Here is a 16,784-nt window from a genome sequence, read left to right as displayed (position 1 = left end):
TTTGAAATGAATGAAAAAAGTCGCTTTTTGGCTTAAATGAGAATAAAATACTACTACGCAGTAAAATAGCGGCCAATTTCCTGAGGTATCCGTCCTTACATATGGATGTCAAACTTAGACATTCACAAGAGCTAATACTACTACGCAGTTAAATAACGGCCAGTTTCCTGAGGTATTGTTCGTCCGCTATAACTTTTCCCATGCGTCACGATTAATTTTCAAACAAATTAAGTCAAAACATAAAATGAAACGTATGCTGATGTGTGTAGTATATAGTATACAGTATACAAAATGTATATACACATCGACGTTCGTTTCACTTTATGTTTTGACCTAATTTGTTTGAAAATAAATCGTGACGCATGGGAAAAGTTATAGCGGACGAACAATATCCGTCCTTAGATATGGATGTCAAACTTAGACATTCACAAGACCTAATATGGATAGAACAGCGAAGGCACAAGGAGCAATGGAAATGCAAAAATTTAAAATACGACTTAAAAGTTGAAAGATACTATACCCTGTTTTTAACCAAGAGGAGTAAAGTCAAAAGGCAGATTCACATCAAATGATGTCACTAGTAAAATCACCAGATTCATCTTTTTTAATTGATCATGTCCGTCTTCGGCGGTAATCTATACATATTAAGTATATTATACTAATACTTCACTAAATAATTCTAAAAACAACTGTTTTTTTACATAAATGTAGCCTAAAAGTCTAAAAATTAATTGAATAAATCAGAAAACACAAAAATTGCCGATATAACTTAATAAACCTATGAATTTTATATGCCAATAGTGTCAAAATTTCATAATTTTATGGAGTAAACTTGCCTGTGGTTGGACCAATTATAAACAAGCATTACGGCGCGGTAAATTTGAATTACTCCTCCTACTTTAAAAATAGGGTATAACACCCACACAGCCAAACTAAAATGAAAATTCGCTGATTATAATATACAGGGTGTCCAGAAACTCTACCGACAAACGAAGACAGGAGATTCTCCAGATAATTTTAAGATAATTTAACCCAATTCACTTAGTCCGAAAATGCTTCCTAGGGGAGCTAGAGCTCTTTGAAGATGGCGTCTTGTAATTAGTTTTTCCTTAATACGTCCAGAACGCTTCTATTTAGAAAAACAAACATTGGTACGCGTATTTATCTACAAGATATAAATCTAATCCATCCATTGTAAATTTCTAGTACCGATCATAGGCGTCCGTTTCGAGTAGGGCAACGGTTATTTTATCGCATAACTTTTTTATCTTTAACTTTTATGCATTTCTGATACTGGATTATAAAATTGTGAAGTATTCTAGTACTAAAAGGTACTCTTGTTTTAAATCGATAGGACACGCCGTTTTCTAGAAAAATCGATTTGAAAATTTTTCGCTTTTTAAATAAAAAAAAAAATCAAAAAAAAACTGTTTAGAAAGACGAAAACTGGTAAATTTATTTATATTCCAGAGATAAATCGATTTCATTAATTGCGAATTTCTAGTACTGGTCATAGGCGTCCGTTTTGAGTAGGTCAACAGTTGTTTAATAGCATAACTTTTTTGTCTTGAATTTTTGAGCATTTTTGACACTAGATTATTAAATTATGAGGTATTCGAGTACTAAAAGTTACTCTTACTTTATGTTGGTAAAATACTTCGTTTTTTGTTGAAAAGTTCTTTCAATTTTTTTTCAAATTCCAAAAACGAAAAACTTTTAAATCGATTTTTCTAGAAAACGGTGTATCCTACCGACTTAAAACAAGAGTACCTTTTAGTACTAGAACACCTCACAATTTAATAATCCGGTGTCAAAAATGCATAAAAGTTAAGGACAAAAAAGTTATGCGATAAAATATCCGTTGCTCTACCCAAAACGGACGCCTATGACCGGTACTATAAATTCGCAATGGATGGAATCGATTTATAGAAAAGATATATTTACTGAAAGATATATAGATTTACTGAAAAGTAAATATGCATACCAATTTTCGTTTTTCTAAATAGAAGCGTTCAGGAGGTATTTAAGAAAAACTAATTTCATGGCGCCATCTTCAAAGAGCTCTAGCTCCCTTAAGAAGCATTTTCGGACTAGGTGAATTGGGTTAAATTGTCTTAAAATTATCTGAGGAATCTCCTGTTTTCGTTTGTCGGTAGAGTTTCTGGACACCCTGTATATAAAGATGGACTAAGATTATTAGATATTGTAGACCATGGACATATAAATGAAAACGGGGGACCTAAGGTGACGTGGGTGGTTGACCTGCAACGCTGACTCGGGGTCATCATCATCATCACACAGCCAAATTTGTCCACTGCCGGACATAGGCCTTCTCAAGATGTCTCCACCCTTCTCTGTCCTGGGCAGCTGCACACCAGTTTGTCGCTATTCTTTTAATGTCGTCGGTCCATCTGGTAGGTGGTCTTCCACAACTTCGTTTGTCTTCCCTTGGCCGCCACTCTAAAATCTTCTTTGTCCATCTGCTGTCTCTCTGTCTTGCGACGTGTCTTGACCGTTTCCACTTCAACTTCGTAATGCGTTTTATGATGTCTTCCACTCCAGTTCTTCGCCGTAACTCATCATTTCGTATTCTGCCTAAAGTTAGACCAATCATGGATCTTTCCATTTTTCGTTGTGCTACTTGTAATTTTCTTATTGATGTTTTAGTCAATGCCAGTGTTTCAGCTCCATAAGTAAGCACCGGAAGTACGCACTGGTTAAATGCTTTTTTTAGCTTTATTGGGATGTTTTCTTTGAACACGTCTCTTAGTTTGCCATACGCTGCCCATCCTAGAGTTCTTCTAGATAATTCGGATGTTTGGTTGTCTCTACTTTTTTGTATTTCGTGGTCTAGATATATGTATTTGTCAACTGTTTCGATATGGCAGTTTTCTAGTTTCAATGGTTTCAATGACTCGGGGTAGAGTAAGATAAAGGAGCGAAAAGGAGGCTTGGTTACATGAGGGTTACAAAATAAATATTGAACCAGAAGAAATTCTTAAATTCACTTCAAGATATTTGCTGACTTGTATAACGAGCAGGGATCTCCCTGGTGGAGTTTAATGAAAAGACATAATTTGGGACCTCAGATATATTCTAAATATTGTACAAATGTCTCTCGATCTGATGTCAAAGAACAAGTATTGTTTATCCTGTTAGAAGAAGAAGAGGACATTTCAATTTAATCTTAATGGTTATAGTAACTAAAAACTTTAAAAATAATGTAGAAAAGATTATTTTTAATAATCAACATTTTATTGTGGTGTTTAAAGTTTACGCTCATTGCGTGATAAAAATTAAAAAAAAAACTCGCAAAAGAACCATAAATCTTTTATTACGAAACTATCAGCAAATCGTGGCTTTTTTGATAGTTTATGATTTTTTTAGTTATATATTTCGATCGCTGCTATTTTTCTCACTTTTAGGTTAATATATTTGCCAATCTTCAACACCGTAAGTAATTGCATTTTGTTCTGAAAAAGTTATTGACTGAAATCTGCATTGAAAATTATTCTTCTTTGGGCGTGCCCTTCTTTTTCCACATTTTGCCCTCCTTGAGTACCTATTGTTTTAGTTTTTCGGTTCTCTGGTATTTATACAATGTAACCAAGCCATCTAGCTCTTTATGTTCGTTTTGTAACCGTAATTATTGGTCCTCCATACATCCTCAATATTTCTTTATTTGTTCTTCTCCTCCAAATATTCGCTGCCGTTTGTATTCCTCCGAAAATTTTTCTGAGCACCTTTATTTTCCAGATCTCTTCTTCTTCACGTGCCATATCAGAATTATCCGACGTTGGAGATCACCATTGCGAAGGATCTTTTGCAATATGGAATAATAATTGTTTGTCGCATTTATTTGATATCTTCAGTACGTGAGTCCATTCACGAACGTTTTTTAAACAAGAAACTTGTTTTCTTACTACACCTCTATGGCCCTCTATTTTGCCTTTAAGGATCACTTGTAATATTTAATATCGATTTCTTCTCCTGTAGGTCCCAGATAAGACATTTTTCGATGTTTAACAGTCTTTAGCAGTTCTCTGTCTTTGTTGACCTTCCTTAGTACCTACTTGTTCATGATTTAATCTTGCTGCCCAAGGTATCTTCAGCATCCGTCTATGAATCCACATTTCCAATGCTTCAATTTTGTACATGATCGATACTTTTAGCGTCCACACTTTTGCACCGTACAAAAGTACAGACCAAACATAACACTTATACGTCACCGTGGGTCTGATAACTGTCTCGGATACTCTTAGTTTAGCTGTTCTTGACATATTATTTGCTTTAAGTATTGATTTTGTGACCGTGTCACTAGGCTTCCCTTCGTTAATATTTTCCTATTTCTTTTCCTTCTCTTTCCTTGTTCGTTATGGTTACTACTAAATGTTAAAATTTTGTCACTTTTTCAAAAGTATAGACAGCATCTGTTCCTGTCATTTTGATGTATCTATAATTTGTTATGTCTCCTCTCATTTCCATATATTAGTCTCAGCTGTGGGTGAAAACTAGGTCGATTTCAGGATATAATTCAGGAATTTTTGAAACCTATCAGGTGTTGTAAAGGACGATGGCAGGAATAACTTATACTAAAATGTAACCAAAAATTTCAGGAGCTTTTTTATTTATAACGTTTTTCATTTGTTAAATTTGCAATTTTTAAAGATTTTTAATTTTGCAGCTTAGGATATTCATTTTAGAGAAAATCTTTTAAATAAAAAATTGTAGTAATTTAAAAAACCTACAATTTAAGCTATAACAAGTTTAATTTTGTTAATACATTATTGCAAAACAGCCTGCGAAAGGTCCAAAATGGCCGTTTTTTGCAATTGCATTATTTATTGTAAAAATAACTTTTATTTATTTTTTAAAGTTTTAAAATAAATATCTTTCAATACCAAACATAAAAAAAATTATAGAGCCCGATTGGTAAACTTGTTGCTTATATATTATAACGTGTTTATCCCAAGAGGTCAAATGTCGAAGGCTATAACTTAAAAAAAATCGTAGAGAGTTAATCCTAGATCCACTCTCCTTCTATAGACTTATATTTTCATATTCTGATGTAAATAAATGCGTAAAACATTTTTCAACCTCTTATTTCGGGTTTGAAAATAAGGGGGCAAATTTCGTTATAAACGTTTAGAACTGAAGCCGCTCCTGTACATCCTATGAGTTTCTAACTTGCAGATTATTATTGCTGAAGACAAATTAAAGATTCAAAACAAAATAAAAATGTACTACGACCAACCGAAGCCGAGATAATTGTTGTTGTTTTCTTAAATCGTAGTGACTGTATTTATAGCAATTAAGGAATTACTTCACAGTCATTGACTAAAGAAAGACCTAAATTATCTTAAAATAAAAATTATTTTAAACGAAAACTACATTTAATTATTAAAAATGATTTTTAAAGTGTAGTGGAGATGTACGAATGTGATTTATTGTGTCTGTTGCCCTTAGCAACGGTTAGCAACTTATAGTACATTGAATCACGGTTTTTGCTCCAAATTTTAAAGCACCACTTGGATTGACTTGAAATTTAGCAAACACATAGATAACATGTCAAAGAATAAAAATTGTATCGGGCCTCTGTGTGCATTTGCCCTGGAGGTGACCTTCACCCCTTAGAAGGTGTGAAAAAATATACGTTCAAAATAAGTTAGCAAATGGATAAAACGTCTAATTCTAAGCAACTTTTGTTCTACAACATTTTCTCATTTAGTTAATACTTTTCGAGTTATTTCCGAGTAAATACGTTCATTTTTCAACAAGAAAAAAACCCGTTTTTATGCGGTTTTTGGCAAATAACACAAAAAGTAAGTATTTTATTGAAAAAATATTCTTAGTATGTATGTATGAACTCACTAGACCCAACAGAAGAAAAGTTCTAGCTAATGAAAAATATTTCAAAGTGAAATAATCAAAAAATGATGCACTTTTTGGAGAACACTCATTAGAACTGTTTGAAAGTTTTTAACAAAATATCATTTTTTGTTTTTTAAAAAAAGTTTCTAGTATCAAAAGTAAGAAAGTTAAGCTCAAAATAAAGTTGATCTCTTTTTTTTATCAAAAAAACTCGGGAAAGTCACCCTCTAATTACCATCTTAAATCAAATTAATCGTTGCCGCTTCACAAGATAATCTGCTATGAATTATTTATATGATCTGTAAGTATCATTGGTTCAAAGGGTTTATTTAAAAAAAAACGGTTTTAAAGTAAATCTGTTTTAATTTTTAATTTTGAAAAAAAAATATTTTTTTCAAATTCACTTAAAATTTATTAGTGTGACCAAAATTCACAAAGAGTAACAAAATGTAGTTTTTGCTTTTCTGAGTATTTTGGATTTTTTGTTTTTTTTTGTAAGGCAAAAATTGGTTTATATAAAAAAAATATGGCTGTTTTAAATTTGCATACACTCGTGATTATTGACTAGTTCAAGTCCTTTCAACTTGCAAAATAAGCACTTTGAACCAATGAAACTTGCAGACATAAACGACACATACACGAGTAAAACAACTTATGAAGTAAAAAAGGATTAATTTTATTTTTGATGCTAATTAAAGGGTGAGTTTCCCGAGTTTTTTTGACAAAAAAAAAGAGACCAACTTTGTTTTGAGCGTAACTTGCTTACTATTGATGCTACAAACTTAAAAAAAATCGATAGGTACACATATTTTTTTAAACACTTTAAAGTTGTAATGAGTGTTCTCCAAAAAGTGCATAATTTTTTGGGTATTTCACTTTGAAATTTGACGGATATGAACCTATTTTTCATTAGCTAGAACTTTTCTTCTGCTGGGTCTAGTGAGTGCATACATACACTATTTTTTTTTTAATTTTTAATGGGCTATAATTTTGCTAAGAATATTTTTTCAATAAAATACTTACTTTTTGAGTTAGTTGCCAAAAACCGCATAAAAACAGGTTTTTTTCTTGTTGAAAAATGAACTTATTTACTCGGAAATAACTCGAAAAGTATGAACTAAATGAGAAAATGTTGTAGAACAAAAGTTGCTTAGAATTAGACGTTTTATCTATTTGCTAACTTATTTTGAACGTATATTTTTTCACTCCTTCTAAGGGGTGAAGGTCACCCCTAGGGCAAATGCACACAGAGGCCCAATACAATTTTTATTCTTTGACATGTTATCTATGTGTTTGCTAAATTTCAAGTCAATCCAAGTGGTGTTTTAAAATTTGGAGCAAAAACAGTGATTCAATGTACTATAAGTTGCTAACTATTGCTAAGGGCAACCGACACAATAAATCACAATCGTACAGAAAAATAAATCTCCACTACACTTTAAAAATCATTTTTAATAATTAAATATAATTTCCATTTAAAATAATTTTTATTTTAAGATAATATAAGTCCTTTCTTTAGTTGATGACTGTGAAATAATTTCTTAATTGTTATAAATAAAGTCACTACGATTTAAGAAATCAAAAGCAATTATCTCGGCTTCAATTGGTCATAGAAAATTTTTATTTTGTTTTGTATCTTTATTTTGTCTTTAACAACAATAATCTGCAAGTTAGAAACTCATAGAATGTACCGGGGCGGCTTCAGTTCTAAATTTTTATAACGAAATTTTCCCCCTTACTTTCAAACCCGAAATAAGAGGTTGAAAAATGTTTTACGCATTTATTTACATCAGAATATGAGAACATAAGTCGTTAGAAGGAGAGTGCATCTTGGATTAACTCTCTACGATTTTTTTGTCAAAAAGTTATAGCCTTCGACATTTGACCCCTTGGGATAAACAAGTTATAATATCTAAGCAACAAGCTTACCAATCGGGCTCTATAATTTTTTTATGTGTGGTATTGAAAGATCTTCATTTTAAAGCCATAAAAAAATAAAAGTTATTTTTACAATAAATAATGCAATTGCAAAAACGGCCATTTTGGACCTTTCGCAGGCTGTTTTGCAATAACGTATTAACAATATTAAAGTTGTTATAGCTCAAATTGTAGGTTTTTTAATTTTCTACAATTTTCTATTTAAAAGGTTTTCTCTAAAATGAATATCCTAAGCTGAAAAATTAAAAATCTATAAAAATTGCAAATTTAACAAATGAAAAACGTCATAAATAAAAAAGCTCCTGAAATTTTTGGTTACATTTTAGTACAAGTTATTCCTACCATCGTCCTTTACAACACCTGATAGGTTTCAAAAATTCCTGAATTATATCACGTTTTTTCACCCACAGCCTGGGATATATTGCGTTTTTGTTTGGTGTGTTGTAGTGCTTGTCTTTTCGCTGCTTTTTCAATATTCTGTAAAACTTTTTCTAGATGTTTTTTCGTTCTGGCAATTCATTATTCCTTACTATTGAAAATTTTGTTGTTTGTGCTTATATTGGATCTTGTTACGATTGGTTCTAATACTAGATTGCATGCATTTGTTAATAGCGAATCCCCTCTTTTAAACCTCTATTCACTCAGAACTGCCTTGAAAAGCTGTCTTCCATTGTTACCCTATTTCTAGTATGTTATTCCTAAGGGTCATTCTTACCAGCTTTATAAGCTTTTCTGGTATTTCCAATGTTCTTATATAGCATCTTTCGGTTAATGGGGTCATATGCCTCTGCCATATGGGGACATAATATTTAAATAACACAGTATGGTGCAAGTGAAAGGAATAAATTATTTTTTTCGTGAATAGGCGAGTTTGAAAATAAATCCCGAAACAGGTCGATTTTTATTTTTAAATTATGATTTTTTGGCATATATAGCATACTAGTGACGTCATCCATCTGAGCGTGATAACGTATTTGATAATTTTTTTAAAGAGAATAGGGATCGTGTGCTAGCTCATTTGAAAGGTTATTCAATTCTAAATTCAATACTATAAACATTATAGTTATACTACTTTACAATCTACATACAAATATATCCTACTGTACAAGAATTTCCTTTCCCAAAAACATACGAATCTGATATCTTACATGTAGAAAAAGTATTTACTTAAGTATATACAATTATTTTTTGAAGGTATTTGTTATTACTAATACATATTATTTTTTTTAATAAGTACTTTTTATTTTTAGGTATAAGGTAATATCACATAAGACCCTATTTTATATCCAGTATTATCAGAAAAGTTGAAAACATGGTGAGATTACTTTTATTCACAACGGTAGCGCTTTTAATACATATTTTCGAAACTTCTGAAGCGGAGGCCAGTTTCTTTCTAACTGAAAGAATGTTTCAACCAGAAAATCATCCAGAAACAGAACAATACGAAAGATGGTTTACCCAAAATTTAGACCATTTTAACCCGAACGATGAACGGACCTGGCAACAGGTAAAACTATATAAAATTTTCTGACAATATTGATTAACTGAATATTTTACAGACTTCTTTGACTTTATGACCAAAATACTGTGGAGTTCGTAAGTCCTAGGTTTTTACCCAAAGTAGTCGAAAGTAGAACTGAAAGTCCATGTTTGAACTTGAACTCATCGTGTAACTTTGTGCGTCGATTGATATACGATTTCACTAATGTTAAGTAATTTTTACTAAAATTTGGTCACAATTGTTTAAACAGATATTACTTCAAAACCGGAACTAAGGATTCAAACTAGACTCTTAATGCTCTTCGATTGATGGTCACATGTATTATTTCTGCCACTATAATTTGGCACTTCCGGTTATAACTTTTTGACCGGAAATGATATAAAAACCAAAAATATACATTTTTTGTTATCATCTCATGCTAAGGCACGTCGAGTGATATATCGCTTATACTATTTCGTTGACTTTGAAACAGTACTTCCGGTTGCAACTCTAAAACCGGAAGTCCGATGTCAAATTTCTAATCTTTAAGACCATCCTTTGGTTATAAGTTTTCATTCGATACCCAATTTGTCATTCTACCTGGTATAGTGACGGAGGAGATATATTCGCGGATGGACGGAGAGTCATGAAACCGGAAGTATATATTTGTTCTCGTCTTGCGAAGGCGCGTCGAATAATATATCACTTGCACTATTTCGGTGACTTTAAAACAGTACTTTTGGTTGCATTTCTAAAACCGGAAGTCCTAGGTCATATTTCTCACCTTTAGTACCATCCTTGGATTATAAGCTTTCATTTGACACCTCATTTGTTGTTCTACCTGATATAGTGACGAAGGCAATTATATTCGTGGTCGGACGGACAGACGGACAGGCAGCCTATGTCAAATTTCTCACCTTTAATACCATCATTAGATTATAAGTTTTCATTTGACACCTCATTTGTCATTCTACCTGGTATAATGACGGAGGAGTTGAGTTTAAAGGCAGACAGCCAAGACGGACGGGCGGACAGACGGACATGGATAATTCAACGTTTTCACATTTTTTCAAAATTGGTGAAAACAACAACATAATAAATTTTACTTAATTATTGTTTCAAAACTACTAATTTTTTACACATTACACAATATTACAAGGTTTCTAGCAAGTTAACTTCACAATGATTTAAAATAATTAAGTAAAAACCTATCTATACATAACATATTAGAACATACCTAAAATACACAAATATGATACATTTCACACACAAATAATATAATATCACAAAAAATTGTAATGTGATAGTATGAAAAAATAGAGGATACGGCAACGGTGTTAAATGTCATGCTCGGATCCAATGCCAAAATCTACACAGACATATTAGGGGTATTAGGATGCACAAATATCCAAGCTGTCCAAGTGCGATAGAAAATGTGCTGCTAGATTGACATAAGAATTATCATGTTTTCGTAAATGGTTCACACTTATCCAATACCAGCATAGCTGCAGTTCCACCTTATCTTTAGAAAACTACTGAACAGTGAGAGATCTAGGGGGAATAGGGGAATTCCCCCGTCGTAACACGGTCCAGAATTAAAGAAAAAAATTGTTGAAACATACAAAATATATTAGCTGACATAAAACTTACCACAGCCAGACAAATTTAATCCAATTAACTCGACAATTAGGAAAATAAAGAGAACTATGGCACCTATGTCTTTTAAGCAGTGTCTTATGTCTTTTGGTTGGGGTTTCATTGGAAGTTTCCCCAAGGGAAAATGTCGAGATCCCCACTGCTAAGGAAGCGCCTTTCGAAAACTGAGGAACAGCCATCCCAGGCAACCAAATAACGTTTACAAAACGTTGTAAAAACGTCATAATTATCACCAAACGACGTCAGTTTATCACGTTTTTTCGACGTCGAAAATCACATGAATATGTCCCACCATAATTCACGTAATTTTTATCACGTTTTAAATACGTAATATGAAAAACGTAGTTTTTACGTCGATTTTGCGTCGTTTTTACATTTATTTTTCATTTTATGGTTTTAGAAATACACAATAATTGAATGGGTCCGCCGAATAACGTTGTAAGCGCCACATGGTTTGTTTTTGAGAAGTCAAAGAAAAAGTTTTAATATTGTGATAATGGTGAGTTTATACATTTTAAAGGTGAGTAATACATTATGTATTTTGTATTTAAAAACTGTATTACTAACCCTTAAAATGTATAAACTCACCATTATCACAATATTAAAACTGTTCCTTTGACTTCTCAAAAACAAACCATGTGGCGCTTACAACGTTATTCGGTAGACCCATTCAATTATTTGTATGGGCATTGTTAGTATTTCAATTTTTCCATTTAAGTCAAACCAAATGGAAGGCTCGTTAAAATGCATAGAATTACAATATCCTCAATGCAACATAATAGATAACGTACATAGAATTTTCACTTTTTATATTATACCCAGGCAACCAAACGACGTTTTTATAACGTCGATAACACGTCATAAATATGACCAATTGACGTGTCTCAATGACGTAGTAGTGACGTTGAAAATCACGTGTATTTGTCTCATCGATTCGACGTCATAACTGTGACGACTTTAAAACGTCATCGTACCTACGTTTTTTCCACGTCGAAATTGGGACGACTTTTAAACGTCAAAAAGATGACGACTTTTATACGTCAATAAAATCACGTCTTTAATACTTTGAAAAGTGACCCCCTTCAGATGTTTCAAAATAGTATAAAAAATAGGTACCATGAAATCTATAGACCTCTATAGTCCCACGTGTAGAAGATATACTACCACTTGTCTAAGGGTATAGGCGTAAAATGTCGCCTGTCAAAATGTTCAAATGTATTATTTTTACTCTCTTGGCTTGTTAAATGTATCACTTTTTTCGAATCCTGAGAAAACTAATAGGTAAGCATTTTTGAAAAATTTTAACACAGAAAGATTGCATTATTACCGAGGGCCGAAAATCCCTTAAAATAACCAGTTTCTTTTGAATGAGATCGTTTAAATGAAAAGTCAAACTAAATCTTTTTTTTTTTTCACCTCTGCAACTTATTAAAATAAACAGAAGTTTTCGGGGCCTTTTAGCCCTCGGTAATAACGTAATCTTTCATTCTGCGTTTAAATTTTTCAAAAATACTCATTAGTTTTCTCAGGATTCGAAAAAAATGAATACATTTAAAACACATTGAACATTTTGACAGGCGACATGTTGAGCCTATTCCCTTAAAATCGCTTGTGAACTAGATTTAGTAGAAAGTAATCTAACAGAGATTCTGCATAATTGTACTAGGCCTCGCATTGTTCCTCTGAGATGCTGCCTTTAATAGTACATCTGTTCTACTGATTCCTCTCATGTACAGTGTTCTTACCCACTTTGATAGAGGGAAAGTAGATCAACCGATTTGATTTGGAATGTTCTGAATATTTGCACCTGCAATTTGGAACAATAAAAATGAAAATAACACGAGTAGTTTTAATACAATTTTATTTTTAAATTTCTAAAAACGTACAAAGCATGCCCATATAAGAAAATTAAAGTATAGTCTGTTCGCTAAACTCAGACGCAACTGGCTAGATATTTTAGTCCGTAATTTTGCCAATTTTAGTAAAATTGGCAAAAAAACAAAAAATTACCTACTAAAATATCTAGCCAGTTGTGTCTCAGTTTAGCGAACCGACTATAAGTAAAGGTTCTACAGCTACTAAAAAATAATTTTTTGAAACTCATGATTAAATACATAGTATCCAAATAGTTTAAAATTGAAAAAAAAAAAACAGATATATCCCTATCGCAACTTTTTAAGTTCTAGTCAGTGGCATATATTATTTTTGATATAGAGTATGTATTTAAAAATTGGATGAAGTTTCAGATTTTTCATAACCGTTTGTTAAATAATTTTTACTATTACTTAATAGACATTGGTAAGTTACGAAACAGACATGCACTTACGCTGTCTTTTTTTTTTCGATTACAACAGCCATATTGCATTTTTTATCTTAATTTTAACTGGAGGAACATCTTGCCAGGAACAATGTACCTATTGTTTCTTTATAAATGTAAAATAGAAAACAATATCAAATTGTATGTAATAATGAAAAAGAAATCCATGCATTCTTAGATAAATATGGGAAAACCAAACATTTTATTAAAGTATTCTTAATTTGGTATATCTTTAAATCAGACAATCCTTTAAAAATGAATATATTAAGAAGAGAAGAATGTATAGGATAATCATAAAGTGATTCGTACATCATAAATTCCTTGCCAATTAAAATATATTCATTTTTATTATTGCTTTGAGTACATATATTGTGAATTTCAATAACAACTCCATTAGGTAACAAACAAAAACAATCTGCTTTGGAGTAAGATTTAACAGAGTCTTTGTAAACAAGTTTTTATACTGAAGAACCTTTATTTCTAAATTTAAAGTAAGACCTGTATGAGGCTCACACAAAAACAACTACTAAAAATAATTTTTTGAAACTCATTATTAAATACATAGTATCCAAATAGTTTAAAATTGAAAAAAAAAAACAGCTATGTCACTATCGTAACTTTTTAAGTTCTAGTCAGTGGCATATTATATTATTTGATATAGAGTATGTATTTAAAAATTGGATGAAGTTTCAGATTTTTCATAACCATTTGTTAAATAATTTTTACTATTACTTAAAAGACATTGGTAAGTTACGAAATAGACATGCACTTACGCTGTTTTTTTTTTCGATTACAACAGCCATATTGAATTTTTTATCTTAATTTTAACTGGAGGAACATCTTGCCAGGAACAATGTACCTATTGTTTCTGTATAAATGTAAAACAGAAAACAATATCAAATTGTATGTAATAATGGAAAAGAAATCCATGCATTCTTGGATAAATATGGGAAAATCAAACATTTTATTGGAGTATTCTTAATTTGGTAGAGTAGAAGAGAAGAATGTATAGGATAATCATAAAGTGATTCGTAAATCATAAATTCCTTGCCAATTAAAATATATTCATTTTTATTATTACTTTGAGTACATATATTGTGAATTTCAATAACAACTCCATTAAGTAACAAACAAAAACAATCTGCTTTGGAGTAAGATTTAACGGAGAGTGCAAAGTCTTTGTAAACAAGTTTTTTATACTGAAGAACCTTTATTTCTAAATTTAAAGTAAGACCTGTATGAGGCTCACACAAAAACAGCTACTAAAAAATAATTTTTTGAAACTCATGATTAAATACATAGTATCCAAATAGTTTACAATGTACCTATTGTTTCTTTATAAATGTAAAATAGAAAACAATATCAAATTGTATGTAATAATGGAAAAGAAATCCATGAATTCTTAGATAAATATGGGAAAACCAAACATTTTATTGGAGTATTCTTAATTTGGTATATCTTTAAATCAGACAATTCTTTCAAAATGAATATATTAAGAAGAGAAGAACGTATAGGATAATCATAAAGTGATTCGTAAATCATAAATTCCTTGCCAATTAAAATATATTCGTTTTTATTATTACTTTGAGTACATATATTGTGAATTTCAATAACAACTCCATTAGGTAACAAACAAAAACAATCTGCTTTAGAGTAAGATTTAACAGAGAGTTCAAAGTCTTTGTAAACAAGTTTTTTATACTGAAGAACCTTTATTTTTAAATTTAAGATAGGACCTGTATGATGCTCATACAAAAACTCAAGAGACTTTTTCTCTATAATCGTTTTTACTACAAGATTTGCTTCAACTAAACGATTATATATTTGATGTAAAGGTCGGTTTGAATTTCTTATTAATTTTTTAATCTGGCCTAAATAATTTTCAAACGGAAATGATGAGAAATTATCTAGAGCTCCAAAATTCTCAACATCATCTGTAAGATGAATTAAAATATGAATATTATATATTAAGTACTCCAATCCATATATATTTTCACAATGAGAGACAAATGTATCAAGTAATGATCTTGGCAATTCAGTTCCAAAATTTTTAATAAATTTAGAAGAAACAAGTATAAAAATTCCACAATGTAAAAGTAAAAAATGCTCATAAATACGCTTGTCAATAACATCTCTTAAAACAAATGGGCCTAAATATAACAAAAATGTTCTGAATTCTGTTGCTTTCCAACGAGCCAACTCTGAAAGTTGTCTTGGTTTTCTGTTGATCTCAACAGGGATGTACTCTTTTAAAGAAATTAATGTTTCAGATAACATTTGTACCTGTCTAGCTGACAGTCTCACGGATAGTTTACCAGAAATCCAAGAATTTAACAATTTACGCATGACTCCTAAACAAACTGCATGCATATAGTCTATAGCGAAAAGTGTTACCATACCAATTTGCAATTCAGCAAGAGGTGAAATACCATGATGATGATTTTCATCCTGCAAGAGTCTAAATGTAGTATCATTTCGTTTAGTAGCCTTGCGATTTTGAAGAATAACTCTGTTATTAACATATGTACCTTCTTCTATACATTTATCACATGAAGAGTATCCTCCGTGAGACTTTATACATTTTATATATGCCTTAGCAGGAGAATCGCATACAAAACTATGAATTTGAATGGAATATGTTAAACTCTCATATGTAAGGCCATTGTCAAGCAAATCTTTAAGATCAATAATAAAATTTTTCAAATATATATTTAGAGGATTTGGTTTGCCAGATCCGCAATATATACTTACAACAAATGGTGGTATATTAAAATTTTTAATCAAACATAAAATTGTCCAAAAGTTTGTATTTGAACTATGAAAAATAGGAAGACCATCTACATTGAAACTCAACAAAAGTGTATCTTCATTTCTAAATGACTCGTTAGATGCCAAAATTTGGAGCAAAGTATTTTTTAAATCAAAGTGTACTAGTTCACCCTTATCAAGTTGTATTTTTGGTAACGATCTTGGAGTTTTCAGAAGTGTTCGGGCATCTAATGGCAACGTTGGATAATCTTCATGTAATATATGCAAGAGATCTGTAACTGCAGAATGTGACACATTATTGGTAACAGCCCAATTTTGCAGTTTTTCTTGAATTGTTGGTTTATCATTTTTATCAAAATTATTAACATTAGCTAGGTTTGTATTGCTACAAGATTGTGAGCTGTCACCAAAATCGAATGCTTTTTCAGGAATTAAAATATCAGCAAATGAATTATCTTCTTCCTGGTTTTCATGGGTAAAAGACAGATTGTCACCTACATCAGATGCCTGTTGAATTTCTGTCAAATTTTGACCTATGCAATTGACCTCAGTATTTACATTGTTTTCAGAATTATGATTACTATAGGACACATTAACCTTTTTAAGTTCGTTTTCAACTATTTTTTTTATTTTACGGTCAAGGTGACGTTGACTAATTACAGTCTTCAATTTAGATTTGTTGTACATTATTATTTTGTTGTGTCAACCCAGTTAAACTAATATAAAAAATTCAAAATAAGTACCAGTATACCT

General features: G+C 31.2%; 2 protein-coding genes across 5 annotated transcripts in view; one reads left to right on the top strand and one right to left on the bottom strand.

Annotated features, from left to right (window-relative positions):
• Positions 1-3,433: 3,433 nt before the first annotated feature.
• The window catches only part of LOC114344885 (putative serine protease F56F10.1), a 112,942-nt gene continuing 99,591 nt past the window's right edge, over positions 3,434-16,784 (top strand). For all 3 annotated transcript variants that reach the window (XR_007700014.1, XR_007700015.1, XM_050657649.1), the window contains exons 1-2: positions 3,434-3,453; positions 9,060-9,316. Coding sequence is in view for 1 of the 3 variants with exons in the window: in XM_050657649.1 (XP_050513606.1) it covers positions 9,122-9,316 (195 nt within the window). In the remaining 2 variants the exon portion in view is untranslated. The remainder of the gene's footprint in view (positions 3,454-9,059; positions 9,317-16,784) is intronic.
• On the bottom strand, positions 12,790-16,718 carry LOC114344887 (uncharacterized). Of its 2 annotated transcripts, XM_050657648.1 has the most exons (3): positions 14,973-16,718; positions 14,122-14,470; positions 12,790-13,359 (listed from the first exon to the last, which is right to left on the bottom strand). In XM_050657648.1, the coding sequence occupies exons 1-2, from the start codon at positions 16,716-16,718 to the stop codon at positions 14,159-14,161; spliced, it is 2,058 nt and encodes a 685-aa protein (XP_050513605.1). In that variant the 3' UTR covers positions 12,790-13,359; positions 14,122-14,158. The 2 variants fall into 2 exon arrangements, with proteins under 2 accessions (XP_050513605.1, XP_050513604.1); XM_050657647.1 differs by having other exon boundaries at positions 12,790-14,470.

This window comes from Diabrotica virgifera, chromosome 8 (assembly GCF_917563875.1).
Source record: "Diabrotica virgifera virgifera chromosome 8, PGI_DIABVI_V3a".
Taxonomy (NCBI): domain Eukaryota; kingdom Metazoa; phylum Arthropoda; class Insecta; order Coleoptera; family Chrysomelidae; genus Diabrotica; species Diabrotica virgifera.
Note: the sequence above shows the minus strand (reverse complement) of the source record. Positions and strands in the feature narration are given on the sequence as shown.

Coding starts and splice junctions, on each gene's coding strand:
- LOC114344887 (XM_050657647.1), bottom strand. CDS start 16,718: ATGTACAACAAATCTAAATTGAAGACTGTAATTAGTCAACGTCACCTT. Junction 14,471..14,972: donor TCTTAAATTTAAAAATAAAG/GTTCTTCAGTAT, acceptor TTAGAAATAAAG/GTTCTTCAGTATAAAAAACT.